Raw genomic sequence first — 18,457 nt, 5'->3', positions numbered from 1 at the left:
CATCCAGACATAGGTTAAAGAAAGAAAAATCAGCCACCAAATCTTCCATGGTGCAAAGACCTCATAGAATGAAAATAATAGCATTGTGCTTCAGTGAGACATTTTTGTGCATTTTCTAGACATTTCTAGAAAAATGCATATATACTATCTGAGAGGCAGAAGAATATCATGAATAACAAAGAAGGTATTGGGAAAGCCCAAGGAAACGGGATGCCTTAGGACTCTAGGATCCAAACTTTACTGAATCCTCCACCTTGTCTACCACCACAGGGGGACCTCTTCATTGTAGCAGCGGTGCCTCATCTGTAAAGGAGATAGAAGAGAGGTGACCTGTGCTGACAGGTGCAGTTCTAAAACATCACTCTTTGGAAAGAAAATACGGCCTAAGGAGCTAATGTGTGCAACTATATTCTTCATCAATTAAATACAGAAATGTGAAATAGGTTCATGAATTCTGAAGTAGAAAGTACAATGTTTGATGAATCTCACTATTTCATGATTTATAATACAGACCTAGCAGGTTGTACTTATGTATTTATATATACATATATGCATGTAACAATAATTAATGAATAAAGAGACAAATTTGAAAAAAACAAGGAGAGGTATGAAATGGGAAGTGTGGATGGAGAAAAGGGATAGAAGAAAAGATGTAACTATATTATAATCTCAAAAAATAAAAGAAGTAATTGAAATAATATTTCATTTGTGGATATATTATTTTTATTTTTCTGTCCCTTTTTTCTTTTTTCGGTCTTTTTTGCTTTATTTTTTTTTGTTGTTGTTGTTTTTGTTTTTCGAGACACGGTTTCTCTGAGTAACAGTCCTAGCTGTCCTGGAACTAGATTTGTAGATCAGGCTGGCCTCGAACTCATAGACATGCACCTGCCCCTGCCTCCCGAGTCCTGGACTTAAAGGTGTGCACCACCCTTGCCTGACTCTTTTCTGTTTCTTTGCTTTGTAAATAAATTGAGATTAAAAAAGCAGTAAGGCATAAAGGTCAAATCAACATGCTTACATAAAATCAACTATGACTACCATGGCTATTCCTGTATGAAGAAATAACATATATCTTGGGCTGTGGATATAGCTCAGTGGTAGAACAGTTGCCTAGTATTGCTAGACATATATGTGTGTGTGTGTGTGTGTGTGTGCGTGTGTGTGTGTGCGTGTTTGTGTGTGTGTTTGCGTGCATATGCATGTGAATATTTCTCAGTGCCATTAACAATGTCAAAACAACTGGTTTACTGGAAAATTAACATCTGTAGTTTCAATGAAGTTTGTAAAATTTTTTTCACTAATGTTCTTAAATGTGTCCATTTATTTGAAAACCCCATTGACTCTTCAATTAAAACGTGTGTGTAAGAAGCTATAAAGAACCCGTGAGGGTTTAGAGACTGTTAAATGAGACCCGGTGGTTTCTTTATAAGCACATCTCTAACATGTCAGTAAATTCTATATGTACAGACAGGGAAGAACTCTGCATTTAGATGCGTTTGATGAACGCTTTGTGCCAACATTTGAGAGCATAAACTCTGCTGACATTCATAAGTCTGTGTCTTCAATTTCAGCACCTTATGAAATATGCCCAGAGGATTATCTGATATCCATGGTGTGGAAAAGAACTCCTGCAGGAGACCTGGCATTCAATCAATGTCCACTGAATGCCACAGGTACAGTAAGAGGGCCCATCCACCCCCAATAATGTTTATCGCCCTGAACTGCATGCTACGTTTGCTTAGTAAGTTGTGTCTCTGTCCTTGCTCTATAAATAAGTCTGTCCAATAAGCAGTTGAGGAAGCGATTTTAGTAAAATGCTTTGTAAATGGAGTCGAAGAAGAGATTTCAAAAACGTTGCTGATGCATTTCTTCCTCACTATGACTCATGAATTACAAAAATATTCAAAAGAATTTCACGTGCATGTTTCCTAAAGCAAGAAAGAAAATGCATAAACCCAGCTTGTAGTCTGCCTCCCAATGCTATGCCTTCCAATATCCTGCGATAAAGCTTCTCTCTGTTCTTTGTGACACGCAGGCACCACTAGCAGACGCTGCTCTCTCAGTCTTCATGGAGTGGCCTTCTGGGAACAGCCGAGCTTTGCAAGATGCATATCCAATGAGTACAGACACTTGCAGCATTCAGTAGGTGCAAAGCCAGCTTTAGTACTTGCTCTGTTTATTTTTTCCTAATGATCAGAATGTGAGAATTTAACCTTCTGTTGTATAATCAAATCAGTTAAAAAAAAAAAAAATCTCTGAAGAAATGCCCCAAGGAAAAAGGGATGTGATCGTAAGCTGATTTCTGTGACTCTGAGCTAAATTGTTTTGTTCCTTGAGCTTGGGTTTTTATAGATCCTGGCAATTGAACTGAAAATATTCCTTGTCTGAGGGGAGAAAGACCGGAGCCAAATCGTTCTCAGTTTCACATGTAAAATTTCAACGGTGTATCAGGATGGAATCAAGTCTTCATTAAATACTGCACTACTATTTTACAACCTGCACATCTGTTAATTAAATATCTTTTACTTTTCAGTAATTGGAGAATGACAAGGCTGTGTTACTTAGATGTCCAATTTCTCATGCAGTTTAAAATATAGAGAACATGGTGGTTTGTTGCACCACAGAAACTTAATTAATCACAAAATATTATATGGCAAAATTTTCTAAAAATGGCCCTTTCCCCCAGATACCATTGAATTATTAACGGAATGTAATATTCAAAATAGTATTCACATTTCTGTGTTTTAAATTCCAGAATCTTATGAAATATGCCCAAAGGATTTTCTGATGGTGATGGTGCAGAATATTTTTGAGCACAGATAAATTTTGCTTGGTCTTGCTCAAGTGCAAGTCATTGCTGTATTCAGAGGCTGCTATCATTTCAGCCTGGCAGACATGAAGTCCTCCACATACAGGCAAGGTGAACACTGTGGAAAATAGAAAGGAAAAAAAAAACCCAGGAAGCCAACACAGTGATGTTAAGAGCCCCCATGCTCTCCTGGGCTTATGTTTGCTTTTCATGTTCTTGCTGTCAATCAAAAACCACATAGTGAAAATTTTCTTGTGTATGAAAATAATAGCTTAGGCAATAACTGCACCAACTAAGTAGAATTGGTACTTATTCAGTTACCAGAAAAACAAAAGACTCATTTTAGAAAATCTAAAACCGAATGCAGTCACATATCAAATTGGAACTTATCATTAATGTAATTGATAATCATTTCAACACATATAGTCTTAGTTCTTTCATTGTGTATACAAATGTGTGTTTATATGTATACACAAATGAATTATTGGTTATATGGGGCCTTATTTTATTATAAATATGCATTCACATGTTACATAAATATGTACTAGAAAAATACAATTTTTTTATATTTTCTACATAACCAGATGAATGTCAATCCTGTTGCTGATTTGTTATATAAAGGTATTAGATAGCATTTAGTGTAGAAATTTTTAAATGCAGATTGTGTGCATGTATATATAAAGCATACATATATGTATATACATAAACACATATGCATTTATACATAATAGAAAGATATTATATATAGCTTAATTTTTCACATAAAATGTAAGGAATAATATATAAGCTATCTTCTAATAAGATCTATCACTGATTCAGATTGCAGAATTATAAACTGATGTAACTTAGTAAAAGCAGTGTGAGCGAGAAAGATGCCATGCAATGGAGCTCAGGTGGAGAGGTTTTTTATTGAGGGAAAGTGAAGGGGGAAAGGGAGAACGGGAGAAAAAGAGAACTATGGGAGGCAGACAGGGCCTTTTTAAAGCAGAATGCAGGGAACATGAACAGGAGGAGCTCTTCATGGCTACAGCTGAGGACGTAAACCCCAAGATCAGGCCAGTAAGATGCCTGAATACTAACATTAGTAACATAATTTTATGTGATTTTTTGCCCCTAGTGTTAGATAGCCTACTTTAATCGAATTGGATTTTTTTAATTTCTTTTCATTTGTGTATCTTGGTTTTTATTTTGTTCTGTTTGGTTTGGTAATATTGAGGATTGTTCTCTGGGCATCCTATATTTTAGGCAAATGTTTACCAAAAAATGATATCACCACCTTCTTTTCCTTTTCAACCCAAATATGTCTGTATACAATTTATACAATTCTTATTGTTGCAGTGAATAGAACAGTTGCAGGGATTAAATAAATGATAAGCCAATCCTTGCGATTTAGTTAAGAATAATTATCACTTTTCCATAGAAAGTATTGCTCTCTGTATTTATCTGTGTTGAACAAAGAATGAGTTTATGTTCTTGAGTACAGGTTGTCTACTAATGGAGGTAGACGCACTCTATGAAATAGAAGAAATAAAATTTCAAATTGCGAATCCTGTAAGAACTGCACATTTAAAAAGTTAATATCAATTGTTGGGAATATGCCCCTGATAAGAGAACATCAACTATGGGTACTCCCTACTTAGTTAATACGGGAAGTGAAGATTTTCAAGATACAATCTACTTATGTGAGGTGAAGAATGAGAGTTACATCCCAGGTGCAATTGTTCCAAGGCCCATTCTCTTTTCCTAAAGCCACATGAATCACTGTGGCTTTAGCAATCCTCTAATCTAGGCTACAGTGCTGTGTGCAGCATGTCCTCAACATAGTCATATGATTACATTTGTGTCTTAGCTTGTTGTTTTACTGAATAGATGAAGCATCATTTTAGTATTTTGGGGTGTGTGGGAATGAAGAATCAACGAAATACTTTTTTTTCCTATTTGCAAGTTATTATGAAGTCACACAAGTATAATGAATTAATACCTTTTTTGAAAGAAAATTCAAACTGAGTTTAATAATCACCCCCCCCCCCAAAAAAAATCTTTAAATACACACATTGCTAACAAGCAGCAGTAGAGAAATGACGGCTTTGGGTAGATAAGGAAGGAAACTGTGAGAGGAGGGGGAAGATAAATGTCACAAGTATTTGACCCATAAATTATGATTAACTATATATATATGAGAACACACATAGGTATAAATGCATAAATATAAAATCTACACATATAAAAATACACAGACTTGGGTCTGGAGAGATGGCTCAGAGGTTAAGAGCATTGAGTGCTCTTCCAGAGGTCAGTTCCCACCAACCACATGGTGGCTCACAACCATCTGTAATGTGATCTGGTGCCCTCTTCTGGCCTGCAGGCATACATGTAGAAAGAACACTATACATAATAAATAAATCTTTAAAAAAATACACAGACATAAGATGCATAAGTACACACACACATCATGCTTGCTTATGTATCATGACTTTCACATCTCTGTGTTCCAATTACATAAGATCAAAGATCAATCTGTGTTTTATCTTTTTTTTTTTTTTTTGATTTTCTAGACAGGATTTCTCCACAGCTTTCGGTTCCTGTTGTGGAACTAGCTCTTGTAGTTCAGGCTGGCCTTGAACTCACAGAGATCCGCCCTCTGCCTTCCAAGTGCTGGGATTAAAGGCGTGCGCCACCACCTGACTCAATCTGTGTTTTAAATGACACTTGTCTACAGTTATCTGCATCATATAGAGTCTACTAAGGTTGCTGGAGATAGAAGACAAAACAAGTTCTCTAAAGAATCCCTCTTGTTGTGTCCCTAAGTCCAACTTTGAGAACCAAAGCTTAATAGTACTTATGATATTAAACAATTGAGAGTCTCACAAACCATAATTACTTTAAAGATGGCATTCTTTCCTCTGAAAGAGTTTATCACTTTCACATTTATTCTTTGATTATTTTTATGCTGTTATATTCATAAAGCTAATTAAATTTAATAAATTACTTATAATATACTGTGGGTTTATTTAAATTAGGCATATAGTTTCTAACCTTTCAATGTATACATTACAATATATGTTGCAAACACATGTAGATAGTGTATCCATATAATGGCTTCATAAATAAGTAAGCAAAGGCTAATTTTGAAATAAATTTTATCATCTATAAATAATTTGTATAAATATGGAGTAATTGTAGAAAAATCATCACATTATGGACTCCTTTAGTCAATACAGATCAACTCCTGTGAAGTTTGCTTGTACACCCTATGAAATACAAAGTTAAACCCAATCATCAAAATGCTATTGTTTTCTTAAACTTAGTAAACACACATACATACTCTGCTCTTTCTTTTTTTAATCTCCCTTCCTTACAGTGAACATACATTCACACATATACATACATACAGAGAGACAGACAGACAGAAAGACACACACACACCTGAAGAAACAGGCATTATAGATGTCAGAAAAAAATGTTGCTGCAAAAGAGCATATCTTAAACAAAGGGAATGGAAACACGCTTACCAAGGATTTTAACACGCTTACCAGGGGTTTTTCCTAAATTTGTCAGGCAGATAAGTCACTCCCTTTTCTGTGTAGAGACTGAACAATGGCATCAAAGACTGGAAATGGCTAACAATATTATCCTGGTGAAAGGCCCTCTATACATAAATCAAAGTTATAGGTAAAAATTTTCTCTTTTAGAAGTCGGATCCTGAATTCTCTGGTCCTATTCTTTACAATGTCCTGATATACAAGCACACCAACTTTGAAGGAATGCTTTATCTGGTCATTGAAAGTTTGACATCCTGGCAAGAGATGTCAAAGAGTTTAAGTCTTGATGTAAGGATGTTTAAAGAGAGCTATAGAGCTAGAGATGAAAAGAGACAGAGAAACCAAGAGACGAGGCAAGGATATACAGAGAAAGAAATAAGATAGGTTTTGTTATTTTGCCCTCATGTTCTTTATCTACAGCTGAATTTTTCACCATTGTCACAGCACGAGCATGCACACACACACACACACACACACACACACACACGTGCGCATGCGCCACAAATTTGCTAACCATTTCATTTAACAAATTTTAAGCACATTATCTAAGAGAATGTTAGTCTATGTTATTATTAGATCTTGATTAAGGGAAAGGAATTAATATCAGCATTAGCTTATTGTGAATCGGAATTTAGTAAGGCAAATATATGCAAAATTATTGTTTCTATAATAAACTTGAAGAAGCCAAGGCAGGGTCAGCTGGTACAGAAAATAGCACAAGTATTTAATTTTCAAATACGAACTGGGTACTGCAGCATAAGAAACATTTATAAATATGTGTTATACAGAAGCTAGAAGATAGCAACTAGCAGAGGAAGCGGAGAGGGGGTGTCAGTAGTCTTGACCATGGCTGAGCATCATAATCGCATTGAATCAATAAGAGGTCACTCAAAGGCCCATTAAATGGAATTGATATTAATACCTACTGTACATTCTGCTATTATGAACTATTACCAATACTAATTAACACATTGGTTGGCATCTATACTTTTATCCTCTCTTGTAGGAATGTGGATACTTGTGTTCTAACTACTTAAGACCAAGCATTTCACTGCCTTTTCAGTAACATTGCCAAACTCTGAGACTTTGCCCAAGTCATGACTTCTAGAACTCAAATAATTATTTCACTATTCAGCAATGCCAAAGAAAGCTAAAGAGCATAATTTTTTTTTAAGATGGCCAGAAGCCTATTTATTTTACAAGAATTCATACAGGAAAGTTTTTGTATTTAAGTTAAAGTATTTAAATCTTGGAACTGTTAATAATTAATATGTCAAATTTTATAACATTTTTGTGATCTCCTAATAAGTTTTCCATTATTTGATTTTTTTTACTGTTCCAACAGAATATAAACTAATTAAACTGTCAAAATTTTTCCATACTGACAAAATAGTAAATATGATAAACTTTATGTGTGTCTTAGTAAGTGTTCTATTGCTGTGAAAAGACACTACAACCATGGCAACACTTGGGGGGTATTCTATTTTTATTAATTAATTAATTTTAAAAATCTTTTCAATTTTGTATACGAATTCTAGTTCCTACTCCCTCCCCTCCTCCTGCTCCATCCACCTTACCCCCCACCCCACCTCCATCCACTCATCAGAGAGGATAAGGTTTCCATGGGGAGTCAACAAAGTCCAGCACATCACCCTAAGGCAGGACTAAGGCCCTTCTGCCTATATTTAAGCTGAGCAAGGAATTCCACCAAAGAGAATGGATTCCAAAAATCCAGTTCAAGCAGTAGGGATAAATACTAGTTCCACTGCCAGTGACCCCACAGAGTACCTCAACCTTACAACTGCCATCTACATTCAGAGGGCCTAGTTTGTTTCTTTGCAGATTACCCTGCTGTCAGTCTGGAATCAGTGAGTTCCCACTAGCTCAGGTCAGCTGTTTCTGTAGGTATCAAAATCATGGTCTTAACCATTTTGCTCATATTATCGCTCCTTCCTCTCTTCAACTGGACTCTGGGAGCCCAGCCCATTCTTCACTGTGGATACCTGCTTCTGTCAGTTACTGGATGAAGGATTTATGATGACAATTAAGGTAGTAATCAATCTGATTACAGGGCAAGACTAGTTTAGACACCCACTCCACTATTGCTTAGGGTGTTATCTGGGGTCATGCTTGAGGATCCCTGGGATTTTTCTTAGTGCTGTTTCTCCAAGGCCACATCTTGACCATCCCATTCCTTCAAGTTCTTCTCCCCACTCCCTTTCTTCCCTCCTCTTACCCTTTTGCCCTCCCTTTTCCTTGCCCCCATGCTCCCAATTTTCTCAGAAGATCTTGTCTATTTTCCCTTCCCAGGGGGAATCCATGTATGTCTCTCTTAGGGTTCTTCATGTTACCTAGCTTCTCTGATGTCATGGACTATAGACTGGTTATCCTTTGCTTTTTTTCTAATATCCATTTGTAAGTAAACACATATAGTGTTTGTCTTTCTGGGTCTGGGTTACCTCACTCAGGATGGTTTTTTTTTTTTTTCTAATTCCATCCATTTGCCTGCAAATTTCAAGATGTCATTTTTTTCACCAGTGAATAATACTCCATTGCGTAAATGTAACACATTTTCCTTACCCATTCTTTGGTTGAAGGGCATCTAGGTTGTGTCCAGGTTTTGGATATTACAAAGAATGCTGTTATGAACACAGTTGAGCAAATATCCTTGCAGTATGAGTGTGTATCCTTTGGGTATATGATCAAGAGTGGTATTGTTGGGTATTTAGGTAAGTTGATTCCCAGTTTTCTGAGAAAACTCCATAATGAATCCAAAATGGCTCTACAAATTTTCACTCCTACCAGCAATAAAGGAGTGTTCCCCTTACTTTAAATCCTCACCAGCATAAGCTATCATTGGTGTTTTTGATCTTAGCCATTCTGACTGATGTAAGATGGGATCTCAGGGTCATTTTGATTTTATTTCTCTGATGGCTAAGGATGTTGTGCAATTCCTAAACTGTCTTTCAGTCATTTGAGATTCTTCTGTTGAGAATTCTCTGTGCAAATTGTGCACAATTTTAATTGGATTATTTGGTATTTTGATGTCTTGTTCTTTGAGTTATTTATATTTGGAGGTCAGTCCTCTGTTAGATGTGGGTTTGATGAAATTCTTTTCCCTTTAAGTAGGCTGCTCTTTTCTCTTACTGATTGTGTCCTTTGCCTTATAAAAATTCCCTGTCTCGAAAAACCAAAAAAAAAAAATTCTTATAAAAGAAAGTGTTTAATTGGAGCTGGCTTGCAGTTTCAGAAGGCTAGTCCATTGACATCATGGTGGCGGAAAGCATGGTAACATCCAGGTCATCATGGTGTTGGAAGAGAGCTGAGACTACCACATCCTGATCCACAGGCAGCAGGAAGAGAAAGTCACTGAGCCTGTTTTAGGCTCTTTGAAACCTCACAGTCCATTTCTCATAGTGACACACTTCCTCTAACACTTCCTCCACACCTTCTAATCCTATCAAATAGTGCCACTTGATGATAATCAAGCATTCATATTCATGAGCTATATGGATTCTTGAAAAACTAAATATTCTGTTTTATGGCAATTACAAATAAAACATAAAGAAATGGAAATAGCTGTGTTTCAGTAAAATTATACAAAAACATTCAATGAATTCAACTCAAACTGCAGGCTATAGTTTACTGACTCCGAGAATTTATATATAATTCCTTTGGAATTCTCCATTATAAAATAGGCAAACTATTTTTGTTTTTTGTCTATTTCCTCATCTATTTTCTTTAGCATTTTAATCATACCTAATTTAGATTTCCTACCATCTAGTTTTAATATCTGAATAATTTGTGCCTGTCTTTCCCGCCCCCTCTTCCTTTTTCTTTTGTTACTAGTCAAATCTTCTGATCTCTTTGCATATCTAACAATGTTTATGGAGAGTCAGGAATTCCATCAATGGAAATGCAGTGTCTTCAGACCATGCTCTTTCTATTCAACAGAAAGCCTTCTATTCCTGTAATAGCTATCTTTGTTTTAAAGATAACTTCTTTCTTGAATCTTTGGGAATTTCACGTCATGCCCGCCAATTCTGCATACCATATCCTCCCCTAACCCCTACAGCATCCCCCATAAGAAAATTTCAAAAAAATCAAACCAAACCAACACAAAGGAAGCAAACAAACAAAACCAAGAAATAAAAAAATTCGCTTCTTCTTTCCTGCCTCTCCAATATTTCTTCCTTCCTCCTGGTGGCACTGGGAGTGGTGTGTCACATACTATACCCTTTAGTTCAGCTTTATTAGCAAATGTTCATTGAAATAAGTCACTGGTCTGGATCAAGGCCCCTGGTCTCTGGCACGCATCATACTTGAATCTTCACCAGAACTCCTCTGGGAGATCAGATGGCCAACACAAATCATGGAGGTCCTATTGGTATTGTATGACCAGTCCCTTCATGAGCCCTAGCAAGTCTTAGATGGCATGGATGTTAGGATGGAGAAGCCCAAGGCCCAGCTGTTGGCATGGGTGGTAGCTGAGCTGATCAATCTGGGCCACTTGGACCACCCACCTAGGGAGAGGTGGCAGAGCCAGCACTCCTATGCCAATGCCATCAGAGTTAGTTCTCCCTCGCCTATGGTGAAGGGTGGGACAATCTAGCCTGAGTGCAGGGGCCAGTTCTCCTGGTAAGGGTTGGAACCAGTTGTCTTGCTGCAGTATCCAGCAAGTGGTACGTATAGAATAGCTATCTTTTTATCACTGTGATAAATTCTTGACAGAAAAGGAATTAATAATAAGACAAAATATTTATTTGGGCTCACAATTTCAATGGTTTCATTCCATGTATGGCTAGTCTCTTTGATAGAACTATTCATTAGGCTGGACATCATAACAGAGGAAATGAGAAGTAGACTTGTTTACATTCTAGAAACGCAGAAGCAGAGAATGGGACAGGAGAAAAGCTTAAAGATCAAATACCTTTCTCTACAGAGCTAGTTCCAGGACAGGCTCCAAAGCCACAAAGAAACCCTGTCTCGAAAAAACAAAAAAAAAAAAAACAAAACAAAACAAAAAAAACACATGATCCCACTGAACTGCTTCTCCCACTCTGGTTACATCTTTACCAAGTCCCAAAATTATTAATTAAATTCTGAATCTGTCACTGATTTGGGATGTCCATCTGTATATGTGTTGCTCTATTGGTTGATGAGTAAAGCTGTTTCAGCCAATGGCTTAGCAGAGTAAAGTCAGGCAGGAAATCTGAACATGGATATAGAGAGAGTAGGTAGATGACATCATTTAGCTGCCAAATGAGAAAGACATCAGGCAACTGCTGAAGAAACAAGATATGTAAAAAATGAGGTAAAGCCACAGCCTCATGGCAATACATAGATCAATAGAAGTGGGTTAATTTAAGATGTAAGAGTTAGTTAATAAGAAGCTTGAGAAAACTGGCCAAAGAGTATTGTAATTAATATAGTTTCTGTGTGATTATTTGGGTCTGGGCAATGGGGAACAAAAGAGAAGTTTCCGCTTACATAATGACACCCAATGTGGGGAATAAACCCATGTCCCTGAGATTAAGAGTCTGATGCTCTACTGACTGGGGAGTCCATCGGAAAGAGAAGAGTCCCATAATCTAGTTACCTCTTAAATATTATATTCATGTGTTCTGGACTAAGCCCTACACACATGATCCTTTACAGGATACCTCATACTCCTTCCTTGCTTATTCTAATACATTCAAGGACTGTGTGTTCTCATTCCAATTAGGGATTGATCTTGGTTGGGCTTTTTTCATGCTTTAGTAATATTGTGCATTAGATAGAGAAGAACAGACACATCATTCTATCACAGAATCTGCTTAATGCACATTTTTCCATTATTTCACTTAGAGGCTTTGAAGGGGCAGCATGTGTGTGGCTATCCTGTTAGATCTGAGCATAAAAGAAGCGTATCTGTGACTTTCACTGCTTTCTCACTCAGTAATCCAGATTTCCTCCCAACCTCCCATCTGTCAACTGTCTTCAGGTGAAGACAGTGGCTACTCAAAGTTCTCTTACTGGGCATTGGTTTGAAGTACCAGAAAACATGAAGAAAATTATGATTCTGTACTTTAAAAAAAGATTTAATTGTGTATGTGTGTGTGTGCATGCGCGCGTGCGCATGCATGAATACACGCACGTGTGCATAAACACAAATATTAGGGAGAATATTAGAAGAGAAGAGAGAATAACTTGGAGAAATCCATTCTCTATACGATGTAAATCTCTATTATCTCATTCATGACATTGGTCTTGGGAGCATGAAGCTTTACCCACTCATCCACATAACTGACCAACATCTGTATTTTTAAAATGTTTGTCCTAACTCTACAGCATTTAGACACTATAACTTAGGATATCATATTCTGAGATGACAAGTAGACATATAAATAACTTAACAGCAGTACCAAGTGAATGACTTTGATCATAAAAATATGATGTAATCATTAAATGAATTAAAAGATATATTTAGATTATTGTTTAATGTGAAGGAGTCTCATGTATAATTATATTTTAAATGAAGCCATTCAGAGCAGTAAGAATCTTTAATATACCTTACCGATGGACTGTAGGTGTTACTGATGAAATAATATATAAATATATGCTGTATCAAGTGTATCATTTGCAAAGAGAAGCTATAATAGACCTTTTTAAAGAATTGAGACAATGGAGGTAACTGTGGCTGGCAGTGGGTGGTATAAAATGAAAGAATAAATTTAGTGCAATAATATGCCCACTCTATAAACCATGACCAGCCTGCATTAATGCTCCCTTATAAAGACCAAAGATATTTTATTCAGTACTATCAAACACTCCAAAAATTTCATATACCATCCTATTTCTTTTACTCTTAATCTTGCAATATGATATATAAGTGTCACAGCAACCTTTCTGCTTGTCCTTTGAAGGAAATATCTCTCAGTGTTGCAATGTCAACAGGAGTGATTACTGATATTATCATTTGAAATGGAATACTAAAATCATAAAAACATTTCTGACACCTAAATTAGAAAAATAAATAATTATTTCCCAGGGGAAATCATGTATTTTTCCCTCCTTACTTTATTTGAATAAAATTACATAAGAATATTCTTGTAGGTCTTGGCAATTATAGGATCATTTACACATTATAGTCCAAAATGGTTACTGTCCAAATAATTAGAAGTACCTCAAAATGTAGTAAATTTCTTAAAGTTCTATATTTCTTAAGTTGTTATTCAGGAGGAAAAAAAGATTTAATATCCTTTTAAGATGCAAGGAACTGGGATTGATATTTAAATAATTAAACTTCTATTTAATTATAAAATAAATTATATTAAAATAAAAGTTAAATGTTTAGTGAAAATGAGTTCTAAGATTTGAACTAACCATGATGATATCTAAGAGACGGGCTTGACTCAGAATGCTTTAAAACAAATCTTGGGACAAGCACTTCTTAGGAGCTCTGAAGTCCTGGTTCACAGCTAATCTGCCTGGAGCCTTATTTCTACATAAAGAATTGTGGATGTCTGTGCCATCTATAAGATTCATGCTAAAACTCAGATTTCTCCTGAAACATTTCTAGTCCTGTACTGGCCATATAGAACGACTTCATAAATTGTATATTATTTTTCTTATATTTATTTTTAAAAGAGTGAAAGGAAAGAACTGTAAGTGTAGACATTTAAAATTTTTTAAATCTGAATTCCGAATTCCAAAGTTTTCAATTCTAATCACATCAATTTTATGCCTTTAAATTATTAATCTTATTTTTATCTTTTGAATTTATAATAAAATTGTGCCATTTCCCCCTTCTGTTTCATTCTTCCAGATCCTCCCATATACCTCTCATTGCTCTTTTTCAAAGTCATGACATCTTTTTAAATTAATTGTTTTTTCTTATATACACACATATACAAATATTTTATATATATATTCGAAAATATATAAATACAAACTGCTAATTCTCTGCACTGTTACTTAAATGTATAAGTTTTCAGATCATTTCATATCGGATAACCAATTGTTTTGTTCTTCTCTTGGGAAGACTTATTCTAAAAGGCAATTCTGTCATTCAAATGTTTTCCAATAGTTCATATTTTTATTGAATAATCATCAAACTGCCACTTTTACTTTATTGCACACACAAAAGGGAAATCTTTCTTTTAGTTTCACTTCAGTTTAGCAGGCACATGGAACAAGGGATACCACTGTGTGACAGACGACATTGGAGAGATTACAGAGGCTTTTGAGATGACTGTGAACTACAAGCCCTTCAGGAGTTCAGAGTCTAGTGGAAAGATAATGCAGTAATATGACAATGATGTAAGATAGAACAAGATTACCTCCAGGAGGCATGAAAGTGGAGATCATGTCATGATTACACTTATCTGAATAGAGTTCGTGAAGCAGAAAAGAAATGTAACGATTTAACCAGAGGAATTGTCAGCAGCATGTAAAACTAGAGAAGACAGCGAATCAGGAGGCTAACACAAGATCCATGTTATTCCTTTGGCAGTCATAAATATTTTGGGTAAGATGTCATTAGAAGAGTAACAGAAATATATAATCATAGGTTAGGCAAAGGCAACCTTCAGCGATCATACTGAATGACAGAAATTTATTTTCACAAACGGAAGTATAGCTGAGAAAAAAAGAGAGAATCTGTACAAAAAAGTGAAGGAAGGAAAAAAATGAATGACAGAAATTTATTTTCACAAACTGAAGTATAGATGAGCTAAAAAAGAGAGAATCTGTACAAAAAAGTGAAGGAAGAAAAAAAAAAAACAAGGCCAAGTTACAGAGTTTAGTTTTGGGAGTATCAGGTTATACATGAGCCCAGAGCACTTGCTGGAGGCTAAGATTCAAAGTCCCTCATGGGAATGCTTTCAGGACCACCTTCACAGAAGAAGAAGGACCCTACCAGGGCTCCTGCAACAATCAGACACCCTGTTGCTACTCTGGTTTCCTAGATAAGAAAAACTATGTGAACTCAAGACCTAGGGCATTTCTGCGAACTGTGTGACTCAGAAAATTGGGGGAGGGAGAAAAAGAAATAACTCCGGAAACTGAAATTCCTAGTCCGAGCTAAGGGCCAATAGAAATCACATGGTAATCAGCATGAGTTGAACCAAGACCATCGAACTGCCCAAGGACTTCTCTGCTGGTACTATATATACACACACATCTGCAACAGGTCTACAAGATACTTTACAAACCATGGTTTAGGGCCCTGAAGGATGAGAACATTCCCCATGTTTACAATAATTATTCATTGTATTAGCTAAATCCTATGAATGGAAAACCAGCACATGTAGGAATCAGGAGAGTTTAAGATGCATATATGACAGAAAAGCTATTTGTCTGAAATAAGAGAAGAGAGGAGGGATCGAATATGCTTAAATAGTGGAAGAGAATGTAAAAGATTAAGCATAACATTTATTATTATGTAATCGAGCTTCTTGGTGCTGTGGCAAATGCGTGAAGAGGCATCACCAAGAAGGAAGATTCTCTTGGCTCATGTTTCTCACCATGGTTGTCTGGTGCTACTATTACTGAGAGATGGACATCCTGATTATGAGAGGGAACATGTGATACAGCAAATCTTCTCACATTGGAGTAATAGAAAGTCAAGACATACAGACAGGAATGAGCCAGCGAAAATAAATTCCCCAAACACATCCCCACTGACATTTCTAAAACCACATTCCCTTGAACCCTACCTCCCTAAACTTCCAGTACCTCTCAAAATATCACCATGAGGTAGGAACCATCTTATTTTATACCAAGTCCAGATGGGTAACAGATGAAGAAGCAATTGCTGAACTGGATGTTAAAAGACATAAAGTTCTGGACCAGTATACATTATCCAATCAGAGAGAAAAGAGGAACTGAAAAGTGAATCCTAGTGAAGTACAAGCTATTAAATGTGCTTTCTCTGAATACTCTTTATGTTCTCTGTCAATGTTATGCATAGTCTTCACCAGCATAAACTTATCGCAAGGTATTTGCCCTGGGTACTTTTTAGCAACCATGTCCGGGAGGATGCTAATTACTGCCAGTTGTGAGAGCTAGAAAGATCTGAGCAACTGTTTGCTAAGAACTGGACTGAGCACAGCTCATTTGACATAAGCCTGCTAAGTAGCTGTCAAGTGGCACTGATGCCGATTTAATACTAACTCAGGCTAGATGTGTTGCTGATACAGACTGAGAAAAGCTTACTTTCCTTGCTCTGATTGGGTAGTCTATCAAGTGCATCCCATAACTGAAACTACTGCAAACATAAATCATGCCTGAATGTTTTCTTCTTAAAGATTCTAGTTAATTCTGTGAAGGGAAACACCCATAGATCTGTGAAATAATATCTATCTCAGACACAGGCATAAACTGTGAAGTACTAGATTAAAGCAGTCAGAGCTCATTCAGAGTGGTAACTACTGCTGTTTCTGCTCCAGGAGAAAAGAAATCTAAGTCCTCTGACTCTCTGAATTGCACACGTCAGTACAAAACTGACCTCATGGCATTTCCAGGCTACATTCCATTTACTTCCTTCCAGAACTCTCTAAACCACCTCTACTGAGCCATACATTTTTCTGCCCAGCTATTGTAGTATCTCTGGAAGTCAAGAGAATTCTTTGTCGCATATTTCGGGTTTGTCTCAAGCTACCGATTCAAGTGTTTGCTGTTGACAGTGTCTACAAGTAAGATGGGACGACACTCATGTTTACTCCTATGCTCTAACAATGATGAGAGCATAGATGGTGACTCACTCATTCATCCTTTAATTCACCCATTCAATATCTGAAGTCAATGATTATAATGTCAATGGCAACATTATAACAGTAAACCAAATGGACAAAATCTGGCAGGTAAAGTTGAGTATATTGGACTGGGATAAGGCGATTGAGAAGGATAAGGAAGCCATTTTTGATAGAGCTTTCTGAGAAGGTGACCAAAAAGGCATAGTAGTTCAGACAGAAGGAGAAGCAAATGGGAAGGTACCACACCAGGGATGTAATTATCTCTCATTGAGGGAAAGGAAAGGGTGTGTGACTAGACCACAGAACACGAGGGTAAAGATGCTGCAAGCCTTGAGTTCTCCCATGAGGAGCTCAGTTCATGGGATAGAAAGGGCCTTCTTTATACAGTTTCTGCTGCTGATTATCTCGGGTTTACGTCAGTTCATTTGAATGAACCAAATGATTCTTAAAGCACTTTACTGCACAGTTTTTTTTTTTTCACATATTATATGAGAGGTAGGAAACCAATCCTCCTAGCAGTGACAAGATGTGCATTTCAGACCTGGGCCATCTTGGCTCCAAAGTTCTTTTTCCTGCATTCCACTGCAGAGGTATAGTTAGTGCATGACAGCGGAATACGCTCTGATGGATCTCTGCTGTACTGTATGGTAAGATTATTGGGACAGGAAGGTGGCCAACCGTGAAGAATAGTCAACATGGTAAGAATGGTAAATAGACAGAATGAGAGCAAGCACAGGGATGGAATCCCTTATGGTTTGTCTATTTAGAATGATAAGAAATAAATCTCAGTGTCTCATAAGAGATAAAGGAAGGAAGAGAGAAAATACTATAGCACAGCAACAGGAAGTCATGCAACATGTGACCAAAACAGGAAATTATGAAAAGTCCTCAGTAGTTTAGGAGAAGAGCATTAGTTCAATCTGGCAGTGTGTCATTGTGGTATCCTGGTGATGAGCTCTTAGTCTGGGGCACAGTGTCTATATAATGGCTAAGTTCTCTCTCTCTCTCTCTCTCTCTCTCTCTCTCTCCCCCTTCTTCCCTCCATTCCTCCCACCTATCTGTATTTATGTGTGTGTGTCTGTATGCTGTGATTAAGTGTGTTAATTCCATGCCATAGGGACTAACATTAAGACTACAGCTAGGCAAGGGCTGGAACAGTGATGCCATGACAACCGTCCAGGTGTTAGGCCTGGCGAGATGGCTCAGAGGGTTAAATGTGTGTGCTACAAAGCCTAATGGCCAGAGTTTGACATCTGGGTCCTACATGGTGGAAGAAGAGAACTCTGACAAGAAGTTTTCAGACTGCCATGTATATATAAAAGTGTTCTCTCTCTCTCTCTCTCTCTCTCTCTCTCTCTCTCTCTCTCTCT

The 18,457-nt window shown here is 36.8% G+C and overlaps 1 protein-coding gene across 3 annotated transcripts in view; it reads left to right on the top strand.

Annotated features, from left to right (window-relative positions):
* Adgrb3 (adhesion G protein-coupled receptor B3) overlaps window positions 1–18,457 on the top strand; it is a 704,417-nt gene that overhangs the window by 298,987 nt on the left and 386,973 nt on the right. For all 3 annotated transcript variants that reach the window (XM_026785468.1, XM_026785467.1, XM_005359883.3), the window contains exons 8-9: window positions 1,572–1,673; window positions 2,036–2,142. In XM_026785468.1, the coding sequence (XP_026641269.1) occupies window positions 1,572–1,673; window positions 2,036–2,142 (209 nt within the window). The remainder of the gene's footprint in view (window positions 1–1,571; window positions 1,674–2,035; window positions 2,143–18,457) is intronic.

This window comes from Microtus ochrogaster, linkage group LG2 (genome assembly GCF_000317375.1).
Source record: "Microtus ochrogaster isolate Prairie Vole_2 linkage group LG2, MicOch1.0, whole genome shotgun sequence".
In the NCBI taxonomy this organism is placed as follows: Eukaryota; Metazoa; Chordata; class Mammalia; order Rodentia; family Cricetidae; genus Microtus; species Microtus ochrogaster.
This window is presented reverse-complemented; position numbering and strand designations above follow the sequence as displayed.